Here is an 18329-nt window from a genome sequence, read left to right as displayed (position 1 = left end):
GGAAAACAAAACTATTATCTTGGTTTTTTTCCTAAAAGTTAGAAACCATACATTCAGACCAACAATGGTAATTCTTATTTCCCTTGAATTTTATCTTATCCAGGCCAATCCACTCCCAGAAATATAATTTATAAAAATGGTCCTAGAAATTATAACATTTTTCAATGTTATTTTTGTATATGTGCATGTAATAGACAATTGTGTTCAGGTGATGAGACAACAAAAACAATATTACAACTTTTTTATGAGTTTAATAATTCATAAACTGCAGGTGAATATTATGTAACAGGAAAACAAGCAGAAAAATAATTATTGCCTTTTTCATTTACAAATCTTTATCCATCAGGGTATACAGCATGGTGACATAAGAAGGTAGATCTTAAGACAGTTGTGCTTCCTATTCAAATCATTGCCAGGTACCATTGCAGGTTCAGGAACAGTAAAGAAAACTAAACAGTGTGCAATTTTTTTCCTTGTAAGCATCCTGACTTTTGGTGACCTGTATTGTTTTGTTTTTTAAAAAACATCTATGTAGAAGATAGTAGAAAAAAATGATTTTGACTTGTTTCCCAAAACATATTGTCTACTGGCAGAGAAACATATATAACTTCTTTCATTACCACCGTTTTCTCTTAGTGCAAGATAAAAGTCATCACTGCAGCAATAAGTACTTTCTGAACATAATCAAGGGACGAAAACTTACCCTTTTTTAAAATATCACTTTAGCACACAATGGCTTTATTCTATATTCTAAATCCAGCTCTAGTAAACTCAGCTTTCTGTAATAATCATTCATGCATTTGATTTTCATTTGTTCCTCCTATTTTTTATCATGTTATGATTTTCTTGGCCTGGATGAGTTTCCAGGTGAGCACAGCCCTCTCAGAAAGCAAGATTTAAAACATAGAAGAAAGTCAATGAAGAAAAAAAGGATAACAAATTTCCTACAAATATACGTCTACAAAGTTTTGTTTTTGCATATCTTCATTTATGGAATGCAAAAAAATAAGTCTTAGGAATAAAATTAAAATGTGAATGTCATTATCTTAATTTGAATATAGAGTCATCTCCATACAAGTGAAGAATTATTGTTTTTGACAGCAGCAGCTTCCAGCAAAGGGTTCTTGCTGGTGGAAAGCTTGAGTACCTAATTTCTATACCAGCTCTCTGTGTCATCTCATTTCCCCAGTCCTCCAGAACAGATTTTGAGAAATGGGCATTGGCAAAAAGAATTGTGCTGTATATATGTGGCTTTTCCCTATGGATTCAGCCAAATCAAGGTCTTCTGTATTCAATCCAGTCATTAAAGAGACCTTGTATTTTAATTCTTATTTCTCAATATCTTCATGCATTTAAAAAGTGTACAGTTTTATACATGCCAATGGGCTTTGAAGCTTAGTGCAGATCACAGCATTGTGATACGAGGTCAGTCTGCAATGTCTTAAGATTTCCTATGTCTTGCTTGTGAATAGCATGGAACTGCAAAAGGACATTTGCTTGATGCCCCTTCCTAGTGAGTGGTAGGATAGGATTCTGACCCACCCAAGAGTTCATCTAATTCTCTTACTGGAAAGAGTGGTGGCTGCCAGATTTAAGTTTAGTGATGGTCTTTTTAAAGTTTCCCACTTTTGGCAAGAAATTATCTTGGAGCAGGAAAGGGAAATCATGTAAATCATAGGATTGCAAATAAATATATAACTTGCAAATGACTTTTAGCAAGTTCATTTAACTTTGACACGTTACATGATGTTCAGATGTGCTTTCAGAATCAGTACAGTAAGCCAAGTCTTCTATTTGATTTTTCCCTCCTGGGGTGTACTTTTCTTTTGAAAGCATGTAATCATGGAACATTTGGCTTGTGGGACAGCTTTGTCGTATTCTCAAACCAATTAGGCACACAACATTATGCAAAGCATTAAAAAACAATCACTTCACAAAATGGACCAGTACCCTTCTGCATTGACACTGCCATGTTCTCTGTAAGGCTCAGGACAGATATTTTGAAAACCTTTTCTTTTGGAGAGACGCACAGTGAAAGCCTTGAAAGCAGCCAAATTGCTGGAAGGGTCTGTGCTTTGGCAAAGAATTAACTTGGGTTTTAATTACAAAACAATTTGAGGTAGAGAAGACAGCCTCGGTTTAATAAAATTTCAGTCAGATGACAATGTTCCTATGAATGGATTTGGTTTTTTTAATTGATGGGACCTTGCACTGGAGCTGATTTTTGAATTACATAGCATATATTGATAAGCAATCACTGGGGGTTAATTTATAGATATAAGCCCAGAGATAAAAATGGAAAAGGAAAGTAATTGATCTTAATTTATACAATTTCTTCTTCAGTAGGCTTTGCCTTCACAGAAATAAGCTATTTAAATCAGTCCTGACATTTATATTGTAAATGTAAGCATAACGTAATTATGACAGGTAGTCATGGATCAGAAAAATGGAAAATATTACAACCGTCTATTCATTTTTCAGCTTGAAGTATGGAATTTGGGGGTAAACAATTTTTTTAGTACAAATTGGTAATATATTGTCTATATACGACTGCTGACTACAGATAGACCTCAACTTATAACCATTAATTTTAGGACTATTCAAAGGCACTGAAAAAAGTGACTTATGATGACCCTCATACTTTTGACTGCTGCAGCCTCCCCATGGTCATGTGATCAAAATAAAATTCAGACACTTGGCAGCCAGCATGTATTTGAACAATGGTTGCAATGTCCTGGGATCACGTGATCACCATTTGCGACCTGCCCAGCTGGCTTCCAACAACCAAAGTCAATGGGGGAAACTGGATTTGCTTAACAGCTGCATGATTCCCTTAACTGTAGTGGTTCATTTAACAACTGTGGCAAAAAAGATTGTAAAATTTTGTCTCATTTAACTTGCTTAGCAATAGAAATTCCAATCCGAAAGTTAAAGATTACCTATATTTCTCCTGTAAAGCTCAATACAAAATCTTTTCATTCATTCATTTCATTAGTATATCAAATATACGTAGGCAACTATCCAACTATTGTCCTAATAATTTCAGGTTAATCTCACATACCAGAATTTTGTAAATACTTTGCAAGGAAATAAATTGATACATTTATATAATACTTAATTTTTGTGTTTTCCTTGGCCCCACATAAAACACACAAAAAATGTGAAAACTATGGAAAATCTTTGACGATAAAAGGGATTTAATAAAACCCTGTAGTATTTTATTAAAGTATTCTAGCCTACATTTCAAAAGATGGTTTCTGTAGAAAAACAAACCCCCATTTTTATTCTGTAATGAGAACTACGTGATACAGCTAGAAGATCAACTGCATTGGAAGTGAATATACAGTATGGAGAGATTCTGGGTAACTCAGGGTAATAAGGACTACCAGCTTGATGATAAAACAATATTTTGCTTTCTTGATATATGTGGGAGTAGATTTTAAGTTAAAGAAAGCAAAGTACCTAAGATAAATTATTTGCTGATTAACAGAAATGATTACTAATTACGTTGGAGCTTGTCAGTAATCACTCATGTTGCCATGACTCCTAACATAGTTTTCAATAAATTTCAAATATCTATGATCTTGTAGGATCATCAAATCTTTCAAGATTTCTTGTATTATATATGAGTTTTTAGCTATTTAATTTTCAAAAATTATGCCTAATATATTCAATATTTGAGTATTTGGGATATAATCATGTGTCTTTCCTGGAAAGATTGCTGACATATTAAATTTAACATTCATAATTTCAGTTAGGTTATGTAACAATAAACTGGGGTATTCAAGGAATAATCAAATCAAAGGATTAAGGTGACAGAATAAATTTTGATAGTATATTTCATAAATAAATGTCTGGTTGGTAATTGATATAAGAAAATTTTGCCTATTTCGGAAGTGAACTGAGATGTTCCTTTTACAATATAAAAATGAAAATGCAACCTTTTTTCCATCATATATTGTAATTTGATTCTAAACATAAGTTAGGTCATTAAAACATAGCAGAGTAATTGTCCCTATCCACAGATGATCTGCAAACAATTTAAACGGACTGCTATATATATAAAAATAACCCAATTCCATACTAAGCGCCAGTTTTGTTTAAAAATCTGACTATAAAACAGTGCAAAAATGTGATATTCAGTAGTATTTTAACTTGAAAACATTCAGTGTTTCTCCAACCTTTTGAAAACAAGGAAACAAAAACACCTTAATCTGAGACACATTGTCCCAAATTTTTCCAAGAAAAAAATCTTTACAGCCAAGATACATACCCCTGTAAAAATGGGGTTAATAGTAGACATGCTTCCATATTCTTAGTTACAGCAATACTTACGCATTGCTTTATAAAACAAATATACATATTTATTTTAACTTTCTCAGGATTATTACCCAGAGAACCCTAGTTTACAAAAGTTCATTCATATTAAAAACTAAACTTATATTGCATTCTGCCTCTATAAAGGGTTTTGTTTTGTTTATTTATAAAAGCTACAGGTAACACTACCACTAATATTCAGAGTACATTCCAAATAGGAAAAAAATATTATTTTGAACACACTAATTTTATTATAATATAGCAGAAGCTCCAGGAAAATAATTACTCCTTCAGGCTTCCAGCTTATTCAGTATTTTATACTAAGACTGAGATGGCATGGATTGATCAACCATTTCCAGCATATTAGCAAATCCTTCTTAATCTTGTGCTATAAGATATCAAGTTCTGTACAATAGGAGACTAGGTACATCAAATAACAAAATATGATTAATATTTAATTGGTAGCAAATGGCATTATGGTTTACAAATGTACTAACACCATAATCTAGTTTTTCTTTAGATCTATCTACATATATATATACATACATAGACACTCATCTTAAAAATAATTAAAGGATAAATAGGGAAAAATACAGGTAAAGACTTCATTTGTACATTGAACATACACAATTAGACAACAATCTAGTGTAGTTGCATTCTTCCAGTAAAACAAGCTTATTCGCTGGCCTGGTGGGTAGGACAATTTCTGATTCTTTTTATGAATTATATAGAAACAGGGAAACCAATAAGCTAATGAAAATGTAAATGATCATGTAGAACAAAGGAAAGACGGATGCTCTGGTTCTGAAGAGTTTTCTTAGGATCTCATGAAGAGTGAATAAAGAGAAAGGCACAAGACTCAGATTTCATTGATAGTCCTCTCAGAAGGACAGTATTCTGAAGTGCCTGGAGATGACATGTAGAATGACTGTGTTTTCCTTTTTAACCTGGCTCGTTTGTTAGCCAGAGAGAGGCTGCGGCGGCTTGAATTAATGATTTCCGAAATGAACTTCTTGCAGTCCACACACACCTCCATGGTGCTCCAGTCCTCCATGAGTTCTTTTGGAAAAAATGGTTCGTCACTTGACTTATCTACAGATTTTGACTTTGAGGACAACCTAAAATAAAGGAACAATTCTTAACTTAGTAGTACCACTCATTCTAAATAATTTCAGAAACCTTTTCAAGTTTTCCAGTTCTTAACATTTGGTGTAAAGCAAAAGAAGCAACTTAATTAGTCACCTGACTTTCTTTTGGTCATTTTATTAATTTGTTTGTTTCTGCTTTCGAGTCACTGTTGACTCCCAGGGACTGCCTGGACAAGTCCCTGCAGTTTTCTTGGCACATTTTTTTGGAAGTTTGCCACTGCCTCCTCCTCAGGACTGAGAGAGAGTGACTGGCCCAAGGTCACCCAACAACACAAAAATAACCAGTTTTATACAATCAGAACATTTAATCATCAGGGGGAAAATGCTTATAAGAAAAGAAAGACTTAACACATGAATTATAAAAGAAGACAAGAATGGCTAAGGTATTTCAGTGAATATATTCAAGAAAGGAAAATGCATATTTAATGAAAATAGGATGTAGCTGTAGAATATAAATTAAGCAATTGCTCTATATCTTGTTATGCTACTAGCTGCTACAGTTTACCAGACACATTGGGAGTTTTAAAAATTATTGTGGAGTCTTAAATACACAGTATTTTATCTTAAATCATGCTATGCAGGAAAAGTATATTTTCTTTCATTTTACTACAACATGAAATTACATTTAAAACTGGCTGAAAGAGATACAAAAGATTACATTCTTCATTTAAATCTGAGATTCTCACAGCTTCATCACACTCACCTATAAAGAAGGTAGAAAGCCAATTAAGAAAGGGTTTTCTCCGAATTTATTACACAGTGACAAATGTATGGTTATCTGCTTGGTAAAAAGTTTACACTCAATGCAATGAGCTCATGGCACCCAGGAAGCAAAGCCTGTTCCAAGACCAAGATAGTTGAAGTGGAGATGCTTGAAGTGGAGAAGCTACAACAAGGGTAGACAAATTATTCTGGGATGTGGTAGCATTGCCCCACTCCTAGAAAAATCCTCTTGCTACCTGGAAGACTGAGGATCTTAGGGAAGGGCGACCTCATTTCAAAAGTAAGGTAGATATTTCCACCGGAGAGAACAATCCTTGAGTGAGAGACCCATTTCCTCACTAAGAAGGGGATGTCCTATGGGATGTCAGACAAATGGTTTCTGCCAGACATGTAGTATGACAGATTGGAGAGGAAGGAATATTAGATGTAACCAAGAGATAAGAGCTTATTAGTAGCTCATAAACAGCATGGTGTTTAGATGACAGGAAACAATTCAAAATATTCCTACACTGTCCTAATGAACTCACTAATGACGTTTGGAAACTCCTGAAATTTCCAAAACTGTGTATTTACTCCTTTTATTAATATTAAAGACACTTCATTTAAGTTTCCCCAAGCTTGCCCCGTTGTGTGAGCTTGACATATAGATCATATCATGACTTGCCTATTTGGTACAAAGGCATCTAGGCATCATGAGTCAGCTAGATGTAAATTACTAGATAGTGCGGGGAGGAAAAAATGGTTTCATTTTGTTGGCACCAATAATATAAGGAAATATAGTGCGATAGTCTTAAATTTAGATTGCTAATGACAGACTGTAATCTAGACTATCATACTAGTGTTTTCAGAAATGTTACGTGTTCCAAATACAGGACTGACAGTGCAGGTGTCTTAATGTATGTGAGATGATGGTATCAGGCACAGGGGTTTATACAAGTCAAGATTCAAAAAGGTTTATATAGGCACAAAAACTTTCCAAGAAGGGTGCTTTGGATAAGCCTTCTTCACAGAATGTTATGCTCTACTTCACAGAAAGTTAGTCCGAAAGATGTTAACGAGAATGGGAAGGGGAGGGGTGTCCTTTTGAGATCTGCCTCGAAGTTTGTTAAAATATTAATTATTTTAAGATAGGGAAAACATTTAGACCATAACTTCTATAATTCTTTTTCAGCCTTTAGAAATAGCTATACTCTGGGTTGTTTGATTGGGCAGGAGATGGGGGGTGGGTTTGGGAGTTGGGCTTAGAATCAAAATGCCAGGAACATTTCAAGTGACTGACCAATTGCCTCTTCTATACTGGGAGGAGAAATTCCAAGGTATGAATTTATCTGGAATCTTTCTCCATATCTCTGATTAAACTCAGCCATTTTGAACTCCGTATTTCTAGCTTCTTCTCCACCTCTAATTTGAGTTAGCTGCATTCATATCCATTAATTTGGAAAGATGAATGGGGAGAAAGAAGTAAAAATGAATGTCTATCTGTCTGTCCCCCTTCCCTGTTAATTATAAGCATAACGTACCTTGATATGCCCTTCAGTGACCTGTGATGGCTGATGGGAGTTTTATCAGGCTTCATAAAGCTTTCTCCTTTCTGTAAAGTAGAAGGTCCCAGGGAAAAAATTGGAAGGGTCGAATATGGTTTTGATGGTAGGCGCATCTGTCATGAAAGCAAGGGAACAATGGTGAGATATAATTGCCATGAGATTGTAAATGCCATACCATTTATAGTGCCCCACTCCAATATATTCTCAATAATATTGTAATGATTTGATGAATCTTGGTAAAATGCTATGATAACAAAGCCTTCAACTATCTTGTAATATTCCGAGAGCAAGTGTAGACACTCATACTCACAACTCATCATTAAAGCTCATTGCATGACATTAGACCACTAACAATATTTCATTCAAAAAAAACCTCTTTATGTTTCTTTAGGGATAAAATTGGAGAAGGATAAAAGTAGAGAAGAATACCATAATGTATATATTATCTTGAATTCCAAAAGAAAAAGCAGAGTTTAAAACTAACAGATAAAAATGAAATATTTAAACAAATAGAAACAATTTAATAAACAGATTTTAGATTGTTGTTTTAAAACTTACTTTTTTACAGCACTGTGAACATACAGGCCTACAACATAAAAAAAATTGGCTTTCTTAATTCCAAGTAAAATTGTCTCTGACGTCTATATTGCATTTTTCTTATAAAAATATTTTAAGAGTTATACACTATTTTTGAATTTTACTGGTTGTTTTATTTTTCAGCATAAATAAAAAAACACAGAAAAAGCCAAAAAAACTAGAACTGGATACAAAAGATTGTGTGCCCTATTTGTATTCATCCCAGCTTCCCATGTGGGCTATTAGTTCTCCTGTTCAAACCTAGTCTGCTCCGTTAAGGTGATTTAACTTGTAGAAACTCTTTGGAAATAAAGAGGAGAAACCCCCAAATCCAAAATGATAATCTTTCAAATAGTATGCTTACAGATTTTGGGTAATATTTCACAATCTAAAACCAGAAATGAACAAAAAATTGCTGCAATTCTTTTCTCCTAAGAAAATTTAGAAATTGGCCAAAGATTTAACTTGAGATAACAGCAGACTCTTATTTCAGAAATGCAGAAAGCAAAATTTAAATGTGTCCTATGAAAAATTCAGAGGAGTGTTATTTTTCAGAATAATAGAACAATCCGTCTACAGTATACAGGCTTTGTATACAGGCTTATAAGACTGTTAATCTATTTTCTGAGTAAAGACGTCTTTTGCTATTTACTTATTTTATATTAGCTGGCATGAACATCATATGCCATAATTAGCACTGTTAGCTGTAAAGATTTTCAACTTATATCATTAAACATGCAAATCTTTAATCTGTTCAAATCCTTCTTTACACTCCCAAAATTATCCTTCCTCCTTCCTTTCATATGGAACACCAATAATAACAAATTCTTTAAAAATGGGTTAATGAGTACTTCATTTCTATCACTGTATTATTCAGCAATTTTTAATGACGGCCATGTGTGCTTACCTTTTACAAAATTGACAAGTATAGGACCAAGTGAAGAAAGAAAATCTTCTTGTGCGACAACAAAAACAGAGCTACGAAAAGTGGGAATAAGAGGCTATTATGTCTGTAAACAAACATCAGCAAAGATACATTACATAATCAAGTAGTTGTACAATTAATCATTTTAATTACATTTATTAAAATAAGTAGTTTTTCCCACTCTTTATAAAATACTCATGAAATGTTTTTATAATCCTTTGCTAACTGACATACCATCTTCTATATTAAGCATTTTGGCAGCATAATAGAGAAGCATGCTGACAAAGAAGAACTACCATTGAGTTCAGGAACTGGATTCAGACTTATACTCTGCTGAATTAATTCCACTGGTGTTTGAGGTGAAGATGGTGATTTATGTACTGATTTGTGTTCCTTTCCTCTGTAAATCTTGATTTATATATACAGCTACTCCAGAAGGCTGAACGATATTTAGAACAACATAGGAAAAAATCTGCAAAAATCACTGTTGCTCCCCCTATTGTACATATGTTTAAAAAAGGTGCTTTTCTATTTTCAGAAGAATAAAGTCTCAATTTACAGAGCTAGTCTTTTCCTTTTGCGCAAAAATTTGAACCCATCTGCGAATTTTAACTTCCTGTGAATGTGAAACTTCCTGTGATAATTTGTTTCCATGTTCCATTGTCCATATCAGTGGAAAATCAACACAATTAGCTGTACCTTTCCCTTCTTTAGGGCAGTATAGACATCTTTGTATTGTTGATACTTCTCTAGTTCTGCCTTTACCAGCACTTGACGGATATGCATTACTTCTTCCACTGTGAGAGCCAGGCATTCCACTGGATAGCAAAACTCCTCCTGAAAGCAAAAAAAAAATGTTGTTCAACTGTCTTTCTCAGAGCATTTCCCAGCTATCCAAAAGAGCCAGCCACCTGGTTAGTAATTTTAAAAGAAATAGATTTTACTACCAACATTGGAGAACATTTATATGATTACAGGCATCAAAATAGCAAAGACTTCAGATATGCAGTCTAAAGAGGTTGTCCCTGAAAAAGCCTTTGATGGTTATTAAGCCAATAATTATGATGATGTCTTTGATACTTTAAGATGCCTAGAGAAGCCAAAGAAACAGTTAGTAATCCAATCCAGAATAAATTTTGATTCTGTGGTATTTTTAAACTTACAGTAAAATTATATATTTTACTGCATATAATTATATTATTTTCTTCATAGAATATTTAATTAAAGTTGCAAATTTGTATACCTTATGCTCCTGCTTCTAGCAGGAATTTCAATCTATTACAATTTGCTATAAGTAGTACATAGAACATTTTTTCAACACTAAAACACCATAACAGGTTAATACTGGGCTGAGTAAATCATCAGAACTGTTGATACCACAGAATAAAAATGCACACCCCAAATTCACCTCTTTCATAGATTCTTGCCATAGATTTGGTTGAAAGACAGGATTCTTGCCCTAAATTATTTCTTGAAAATAATTTGGTTTCTCAGTTATATAAAATGATATGCTAACCTTATTTTACTCTGTGAAAGAAAGACTACAAGCTTGGGAGCACGAGGAAAATAATAAATAAATAGTAGTCTGCACATAAATTAGGACATTCATAAGCAATGTTGCTTATAGTTTTTAAGAAAAATTCATATTATACAAATTCATATATAAATGCAGCATAATGCTGTAAAATCCAACTAATTAGACCAATAGATACAATGCTATTTTAAGTAGCTTATAATTCTGTCTTTCAGGTCAGAAAAAAATTACAATGCAGAATTGGTAAAGAGAGTATATACCAGAGCCACCATATTTTAAAGAACAGCTGTCTTACCTATCTGGACCTCAAATACAAACTTCATCTTGCTCAAGATGCTTACAATTGTGACTTTTCTATCATTTAACTTATTTATACTAGGACAACGTGATGTCAGAGACAAAATTTATTGTGGTTTACTATATTATATTAACCTTAGTATTACATCTGAAAATGCTATTTTTCCTCACCACATTCTAAAAGTCTTCATGTTTTATAGGCATTCATAACTTTTCATCCTTTGCTTTCAGATTTATTTATCTACTGCTTTTACAGAATTATTTAGCTTATTTTAAAATAGCAATTGCTTTAGTGTTTTAAATTTCCATCACAAGTGTCTAGTCATTGGCTCCAAGATTCAATACATAAAAGTTGATGTATGATATGATTTACATGATTACCCAGAAAAAACCCACCAAGGAATATGATGGTAGGATTCTTTATATTAAATGTTAATACTCCAAAATGGTTTGCCAGCAACATATTTGAAGGACTGTTGCCTTTGAATGAAGCAATGCACATCTGAATGCCTTGCTCAATCACTGATACTAAACTACATATGGTATTGCAGTGCAGATCTATGAAACTCCCTCCCCCACTTCCAAAATGTCATTGTTCTTCCTCCCTACTGATAATTATGAAATAATGTAGGTATGTTCAACTATTTAAATGATTAGTTTAAAGTATTAAACAGCTTGTCTTTTGCTGCTTGTTCCATAACTTTGTTTAAAACACCATGGCCCTTTAAGGACTGATTAATTAGAAAAGGTGTGGGAGGAGGAATAAGTCCCTTATCTATTTTCCAACAGTGTTTCCCCCAAGTTACAATATGGTCCAATAACTTCCATGACTATGAAGGTATTTCATCAAATAAATAATACATTATTGTATTAATGTAAATAATGGTAACACTGAGAAATTACTAGCTTTTTAATTTATTCATTTATAAAATACCATCAAATTATAAATTCATAGCTTTTAGTCTTAGAAATATGATTTTTTGAAAAATGTGCTTCTTTAAGTGAACATCTATAACAGGGGTGTCAAACTTGATTTCACTGAGGACCGCATCAGCAGCGGCAGGGTTGCCAGGGTGGGCGTGGCCAGCTTAACGTCACTTCTGTTTGGGTGCCTGTGGCGGCCCAAGCACTCTGCCAGCAAAAACAGGTTCCCAAGCTCCATTTTTGGCTGTGATGGCCTCCTAAAACCCTCTGCCAGTGAAAAAGGCTTTGTGATGGCCTACTGCAACCCTCTGCCAGAGAAAACAGAGGAAAACAGCCCTTCTGCAACCCTCTGCCAGTGAAAAAGGAGCAAAATGGCCTGGAAAATGGCCTCACTAGTTCAATTTTCAGCTGTGATGGCCTCCTGCAACCTGCAGTCCTCTTGAGCTCTCTTTTTGGTGGTAGGGGCACTGTAGACCAACCCTTCGCTGTTTCCAAGGAGGCCCCATGGGCCATATCTAAGCACCCTGAAGGTTGGATCCGTCCTGTGGGCCTTGAGTTTGACACCCCTGATCTATAACATCAGTGTGAAAATTAGAAGTCATGTTTGGAAATGTTTAGTAGAGAGAGAATATGTAAGAGTAAAGCTAAATTGCTGCTCTCTAGCAAACTGGTCAACTCAGCTCTTTCTCCTGGCCTTATTATATGTAATAAACTATTAAAATATCAATAAATACTTTTTGCTAATACTTATTACATATTACACTGGACATTTGAAATGTTATTCATGTTATAATGGTAAAGTATGAAGTATGAAATAATATTTTCTAACTAATTTTCAGTTCTTTAACTCTTAAAGAAAATGTTTCATCAGGTCTTCTCAGTATAGCCTCGCTGATGCATTATTTGAATAGCATGTTACCAGAGTGTTTGTTCTCTTACTGAAAGCCCAGCTGTACTTCAAACTCTTCACATGTACATACTGATCCCAACATTCATTCAAAAACAATTATGCTTGTTGTGTGGATACTAGAAAAAGGAGACATGTGATAAAGAAACTCTTGTTTCAAAACAGGAATAACCTATATGCCTGGGTGGCTTCATGTACATGTGTCTACTAAATCCTTCCTATAGGAATAATCCATATTTAAACTTTCAATTATCCAGCACTCTGGCTATAGTACATTTTGAAGTACTATTTACATTTGACATTTTACAATGAAAACTAAGAGCAATTCATTAAAAAGTTCTCCAACTGTAGGATAGTATTATTGCTAAGCATTTTCTTCTAAATAAGTATTGTATTATAGATAAATAGACTATGATAGTTCCTGATGCAGCTGAACTGATGTTTCTTTTTCATTAGAGGCAATTCAAGTAGCTGCTAGTAGCTGCTAGCAGGATGAATACAATAGTTTACCAAGCTAAAATCCTCAGATAGCTCTGAAGTAGTTTATTATTATACTGTCAAGTGCAGAAGACTAATATAGGAATAATTTTTATTAAATAACACATAATAAATTTATTCATAGTTTGCAAGTGAAGACTATAGTGAAATAAACAACTTTATAATGATAACACCCAACATATTTGTTTATTTTTGGTCCAATCCACTGAGAAAAATGCAGTAATTTGTCTAAAAAGATTCAGCAATGTTCAACTATGTTGACACAAACTCATAAATGTTCTTAATTGTAAATGCTAATTTTACAATCTCTAAATCTTAATTTAGTTAACTTTTCATTTTAATTTTATATACGTTTGTCATATAGATTTATCTGTATGTAAATATACGTTCAAAGATTAATTTATAATGTGAAAACTTGGCCAAAATTGACATGTATTTATGAGTTTGAATACATTCTTAATTTTTCTAAACTATTTCTCTACTCTTGATATTTGTTCTTTTACTTCTAAAAAGTTAAGGTTGTAAAAAGCTCTTCTTTAATAAACTTCTGATGTTACATTCTAGTTTGATTACCTTTCAAAGATAATTTCAAATGCCAGACAAATTGATCAGTGAATCTATGCATGCACAAAAGAGTTCTTCAGGCACCAAAATCAATTTTAATCAGAATCCAGTAAAATCCTAAACTGTTAATGTCTTGCCACAGCTTAGGAATCTCTCCCCATTGATGGAAAGGAAAGACTTCTATGACAGATTTACAAAGCTCACAGTAGGAGGCAAACCTTTGAGGCTTTCCACTGGTTAAAAACTCTTTCACATAGATAATACACAGTTCTGGCCATTCCAAACAAAGCTGCTTCAAAAGGATGAGAACTAAGGTGAGAAGTTGTGTGTATGGTTGAAAAAAGGGTCTTCCTTGGAACCTGAGCATTAGATAGGAAGTAGAAAAAGGAAGGCTAAACATAAATAAAAAAATGTCTACCATTTTAGATACTGTAATATAACCCCAGCATTGATATTTCTTTCTTTCTTATTGGGAAGTCAGCTCAATACAACCAGAATTATTGTACAACATAACACAAGCCCTCTGCTAATTCTGCTGGAAGAACCTATTCAACTTTCTTTTCAGTGGAAATGAGGATTATTTAAAGGTGGGATTTCTTTCACCAGAAGATAAGCAGTGACAATCCATCAATCCTAAGGAAAGGAATGAAGAAGGAGGATGTTAAATTTAACATAGGGTAATGTGACCTTATCTATCCCATTTTCTTTATACTTTGAGAAAACTGTAGGTGTAAAATTTTAATGAATATGATAATGAAACAGTTATTCAATGACAAGTAATAAACTGTTATAAAATTATATTTATGTCTTTTCCTAAAAACAAAAAATACATGTGATATCAGTTAATTTCCTAAGAAGAAAGCAGAACCCCAATAGGTATATATTTATTTTTGAACAACATAGTATTTTTTTTAATCGCCATTTTGCATAGCAGGAGTCATACTTATGAACAAACACAACAATTACTGGCATAGGACTATATTCATTATGTCTATTTCAATTAAATATGCTATTTAATCTTTAAAACTTTAAACAGATTTTATTCTGTTTTATTCTGTAGATTTTGGTCCCAACTCTAATTGACTTCTGGAAACTATTTTAAGTTGGAACTTTTTTATTGGATGTTTGGCTCCAGCACCAGGTTTGCCTATTTTTGAATGTTGGGTTTTTTATATTTTCAACTTTATCAATATTATTGTTTTTCAATGTTGTGATTTGCTATGAATCTTTATAGAATTGTGACAGAATATAAATGTGCTTAACTGGGAGTTCAGTTTTTTCCATATTTGTAGCTCTTACATACATTCAAATGGAAATCTGCAGGGAATTACTATGAGCTGATAAAAAAAAATAAAGTTACAGAATATCACAATATTACAATAACATGTTTAATGGGTAGGTGAGAAGCCTATCAAGTCAAAAACTATTGTAAGTTCAGATACTAAAAAAATATCATACTTTCAGGAAGCGTTGATGTATGCTGAAATTTCAATCATTTCAGTCATTGCCTCATGGAAATGTGAGAATTTTGGCAAATCACTACAGGGTTGAATAGATTCTGCTGCTTTGTGATCATTCATTCTATTTTAAATTTGTTAACATATTATAACTGCTTTGTTTTTAAGGAAACCAATATATAAAATGTTTAAAATAAATAAATACTTACAAAAAGTCTCCTCATTTTCATAAGACCAAACAACAACAGAAATATGGGGTTTTCCTTTCAGTACAAGATATAAAATATGAAATTATTTCTTAGTCAGGAACTTCTGTAGTTTTAAATTTTTAATTAACATTGATTCCCCCACCCCCTATTTGTGTGCCATTCCAAGAAACTGATTTACAAAGCAAATGCCATGTGTGATACTGATGGTGCTCTGATTGCTCTTAGGGGCTTAACTTGATCTCCAGTGAGTTCTGGTAAATGGCAGTGCCATCCTTTGTTAGAAGCTAGAAAAGTTTGTTCCTCTCAGAACAGACAAAAAATCCAAAATAAATTGTTTCTGAGATCATGCTGCACAAACCCTGGGAAAAAGCATCCATAATTTCTTAGTCTGAACTACTTTTTGAGATAAGACACCAGGAATAATTACTTTATATTATCATGTGGCTTACTTTCTAATCCACAATTATGAAAAAAAAGGTAGTTTAAGTTTTATTATTATTATATTCAGTTTTTGTTCTACTTTTAATTTCAAAAGCTAAAATAAGAATATAATTGTAAAATAGTATTATTTCTGCTAAAGCAAACCAAGTTATAATCTGACAGTTTTTGATGATAATATTTTTAGGATCATTTAAGAAAAAAAGCATGATGGGCCTTATACATCCATAGACAACTTCAAAAACTATATGATTTCTTTAAAGTAAGATGAGACTGGACTTTTCACAGCATATCTAGTAGAAATGCCAGAAATATGAGAAATGATAAAGACTTTTTCTGTAATTGGGTCTCCATTAAAAGCAACTTTTATGTAGTACATAAGAAATAACTGCTACACAAGTTTTTTTATATTTCTGAATACCTGCATAGCTATACTTCAAAGAATTTTCACATGTACAAAGCCATTATTCGCATAAAGCTATTTCTTAGAAAATAATTGCTTTTGTTCTGTACGTTGCATATGGAACTGACAAATGAGTTTAAGATTATCTAGGATCAGAAAACAGCAGCTAAAAATTAATTTTCATGTATGATATAGAAGACATTTTACTTGGAAATCTGTTAATTCTATTAGCAAGTTTATATAAGAACATCAGCAATTAGGCACAGCATTCAAATCCTGAATTTAAACGTTCAGAGTTATTTCATGCTAGATCTTCCTTTCAACTTACAGGAAATAAAATTCAAGAGATGTTCCAAGGTCTCACAGTTCTGAGCTAAGGATTCATCACATCATATGTAAAACATGGATTTTCTTCCCTCAGTGCTGGAACCACTATGTTCAACCAATGCTGAATTTGATCTACTACAATACTTACGAGGGATCTGGAGCTCTGTTTTGTGGGAGGTAAGAACTGCCGTACGTTAGTTGGCGTTTCCTTCTCAATAGAATGTCGTCTCTGAGGTGGTTGTCTCCTTTCTGGCTGTGGTGTAGATGATATTGGCAAGAATTTTGGAGGCACTATCAATTTGATAAGGAAGAGTTATGTTCAGATTTTGTGAATTAATATTTTAACAGTACCTGTAATGATGTCATACAACTAGAATGAAAGTTCCATCATATCATATATATCTCATCTCATCTCATAATACATACACACACATACACAATAAATCTCTTTTAACCCATCCAGGTTCAAAATGTTTCTACTGTTGCAGGAAACCTTATTTGTTTTGAGCATTTTTACTCACCCTTTTTTCCAGATGTGGTCTCCAGAAACACATCTTCCATCTGGGAAGGAGAAACACTACCACTACTGGCTGATTTGGGTATAGATTCCTCCTGGTAATAATAAAATATGGCAATCAGATGTCTCGCTTCTTTTTAATTGGGAAACAGTATAAATAATATGCAGAAAAATATAGCACAATCATTAATGATGCAGGATATGGAACTATACATGATCACCTTGTCATATTAATGAAAATGCTTCTAGAAAACAACATATCACTATTTCTTCAAACAGCAGAAAATATTATAGAGGCCATATAATAGGCTGATAGCTATAAGCTTCTTGTCCATATGTGCAAGCCTCATAAACTAAAAGCAATTCAAGTGGTGTACTGTAGATATCAATAGTACTTATGTTAAAGGAGCATTCATATTGGGATGCTGTACAACCAAGGGTAAAGTGATAGCAAAATAGATCAACTGAATGTAAAATGTTACCAACATCAGGAACATGACCTAATTAAAGGTTATTTATTTCATATAGATTGTTTATCTAACATCTAGCCAGAACTGGATAGTGACACACAGACTAAATTTGCATTTGACATCACAAAGACCCGTGAGTTTTAAGCCTTGCAAAAACATGCAGCTTTTGACCTTCATTTTATAATTTGGTTTTAATCTTAACAGTGGTCATTAGGATGAATTGTTCAAAATGATTTGAAAAGTATTTTTTACTAAATGTACTATATCATATTTTAAGCAAAGCAAGTCCCAATGTGACCAATAAAAGCAGTAAATGAAATGAACCAATTACAGGTAGTCCTCGACTTATGACTGTAATTTATCTTGGATTTATGCTCTGATTTTATGCTCATTTTTGCCGTGACCATTAAGCAAATGCGGCAATTATTAAGTGAATGCATTGATTATTAAGTGAACATTGTGGTGGTTAAGTAAGTCTGTTGTCCACAATGGGTGTTTTTGTGCCAGAAACCAGAAGTAAACATTATTTTCCAGCAAAATAAAAATAAAAA

At 33.1% G+C, this 18329-nt stretch overlaps 1 protein-coding gene across 3 annotated transcripts in view; it reads right to left on the bottom strand.

Annotated features, from left to right (window-relative positions):
* Positions 1-3179: 3179 nt before the first annotated feature.
* The window catches only part of SPIRE1 (spire type actin nucleation factor 1), a 54666-nt gene continuing 39516 nt past the window's right edge, over positions 3180-18329 (bottom strand). The window contains exons 10-18 of one of the 3 annotated variants that reach the window (XM_026699418.2): positions 17313-17403; positions 16940-17082; positions 15624-15677; positions 14176-14316; positions 9933-10070; positions 9216-9286; positions 8291-8318; positions 7709-7845; positions 3180-5435 (exon numbers count right to left, since the gene is read on the bottom strand). In XM_026699418.2, the coding sequence (XP_026555203.1) occupies positions 5177-5435; positions 7709-7845; positions 8291-8318; positions 9216-9286; positions 9933-10070; positions 14176-14316; positions 15624-15677; positions 16940-17082; positions 17313-17403 (1062 nt within the window). In that variant the 3' untranslated portion in view covers positions 3180-5176. The remainder of the gene's footprint in view (positions 5436-7708; positions 7846-8290; positions 8319-9215; positions 9287-9932; positions 10071-14175; positions 14317-15623; positions 15678-16939; positions 17083-17312; positions 17404-18329) is intronic. The other 2 variants (XM_087931044.1, XM_026699419.2) reach the window with 2 other exon arrangements.

This window comes from Pseudonaja textilis, chromosome 3, assembly GCF_049901715.1.
Source record: "Pseudonaja textilis isolate UNSWEBS1 chromosome 3, rPseTex1.2, whole genome shotgun sequence".
NCBI classification, from domain to species: Eukaryota; Metazoa; Chordata; class Lepidosauria; order Squamata; family Elapidae; genus Pseudonaja; species Pseudonaja textilis.
The sequence above is the reverse complement of the archived record's forward strand: the minus strand, read 5'-3'. Positions and strand labels throughout refer to the sequence as shown.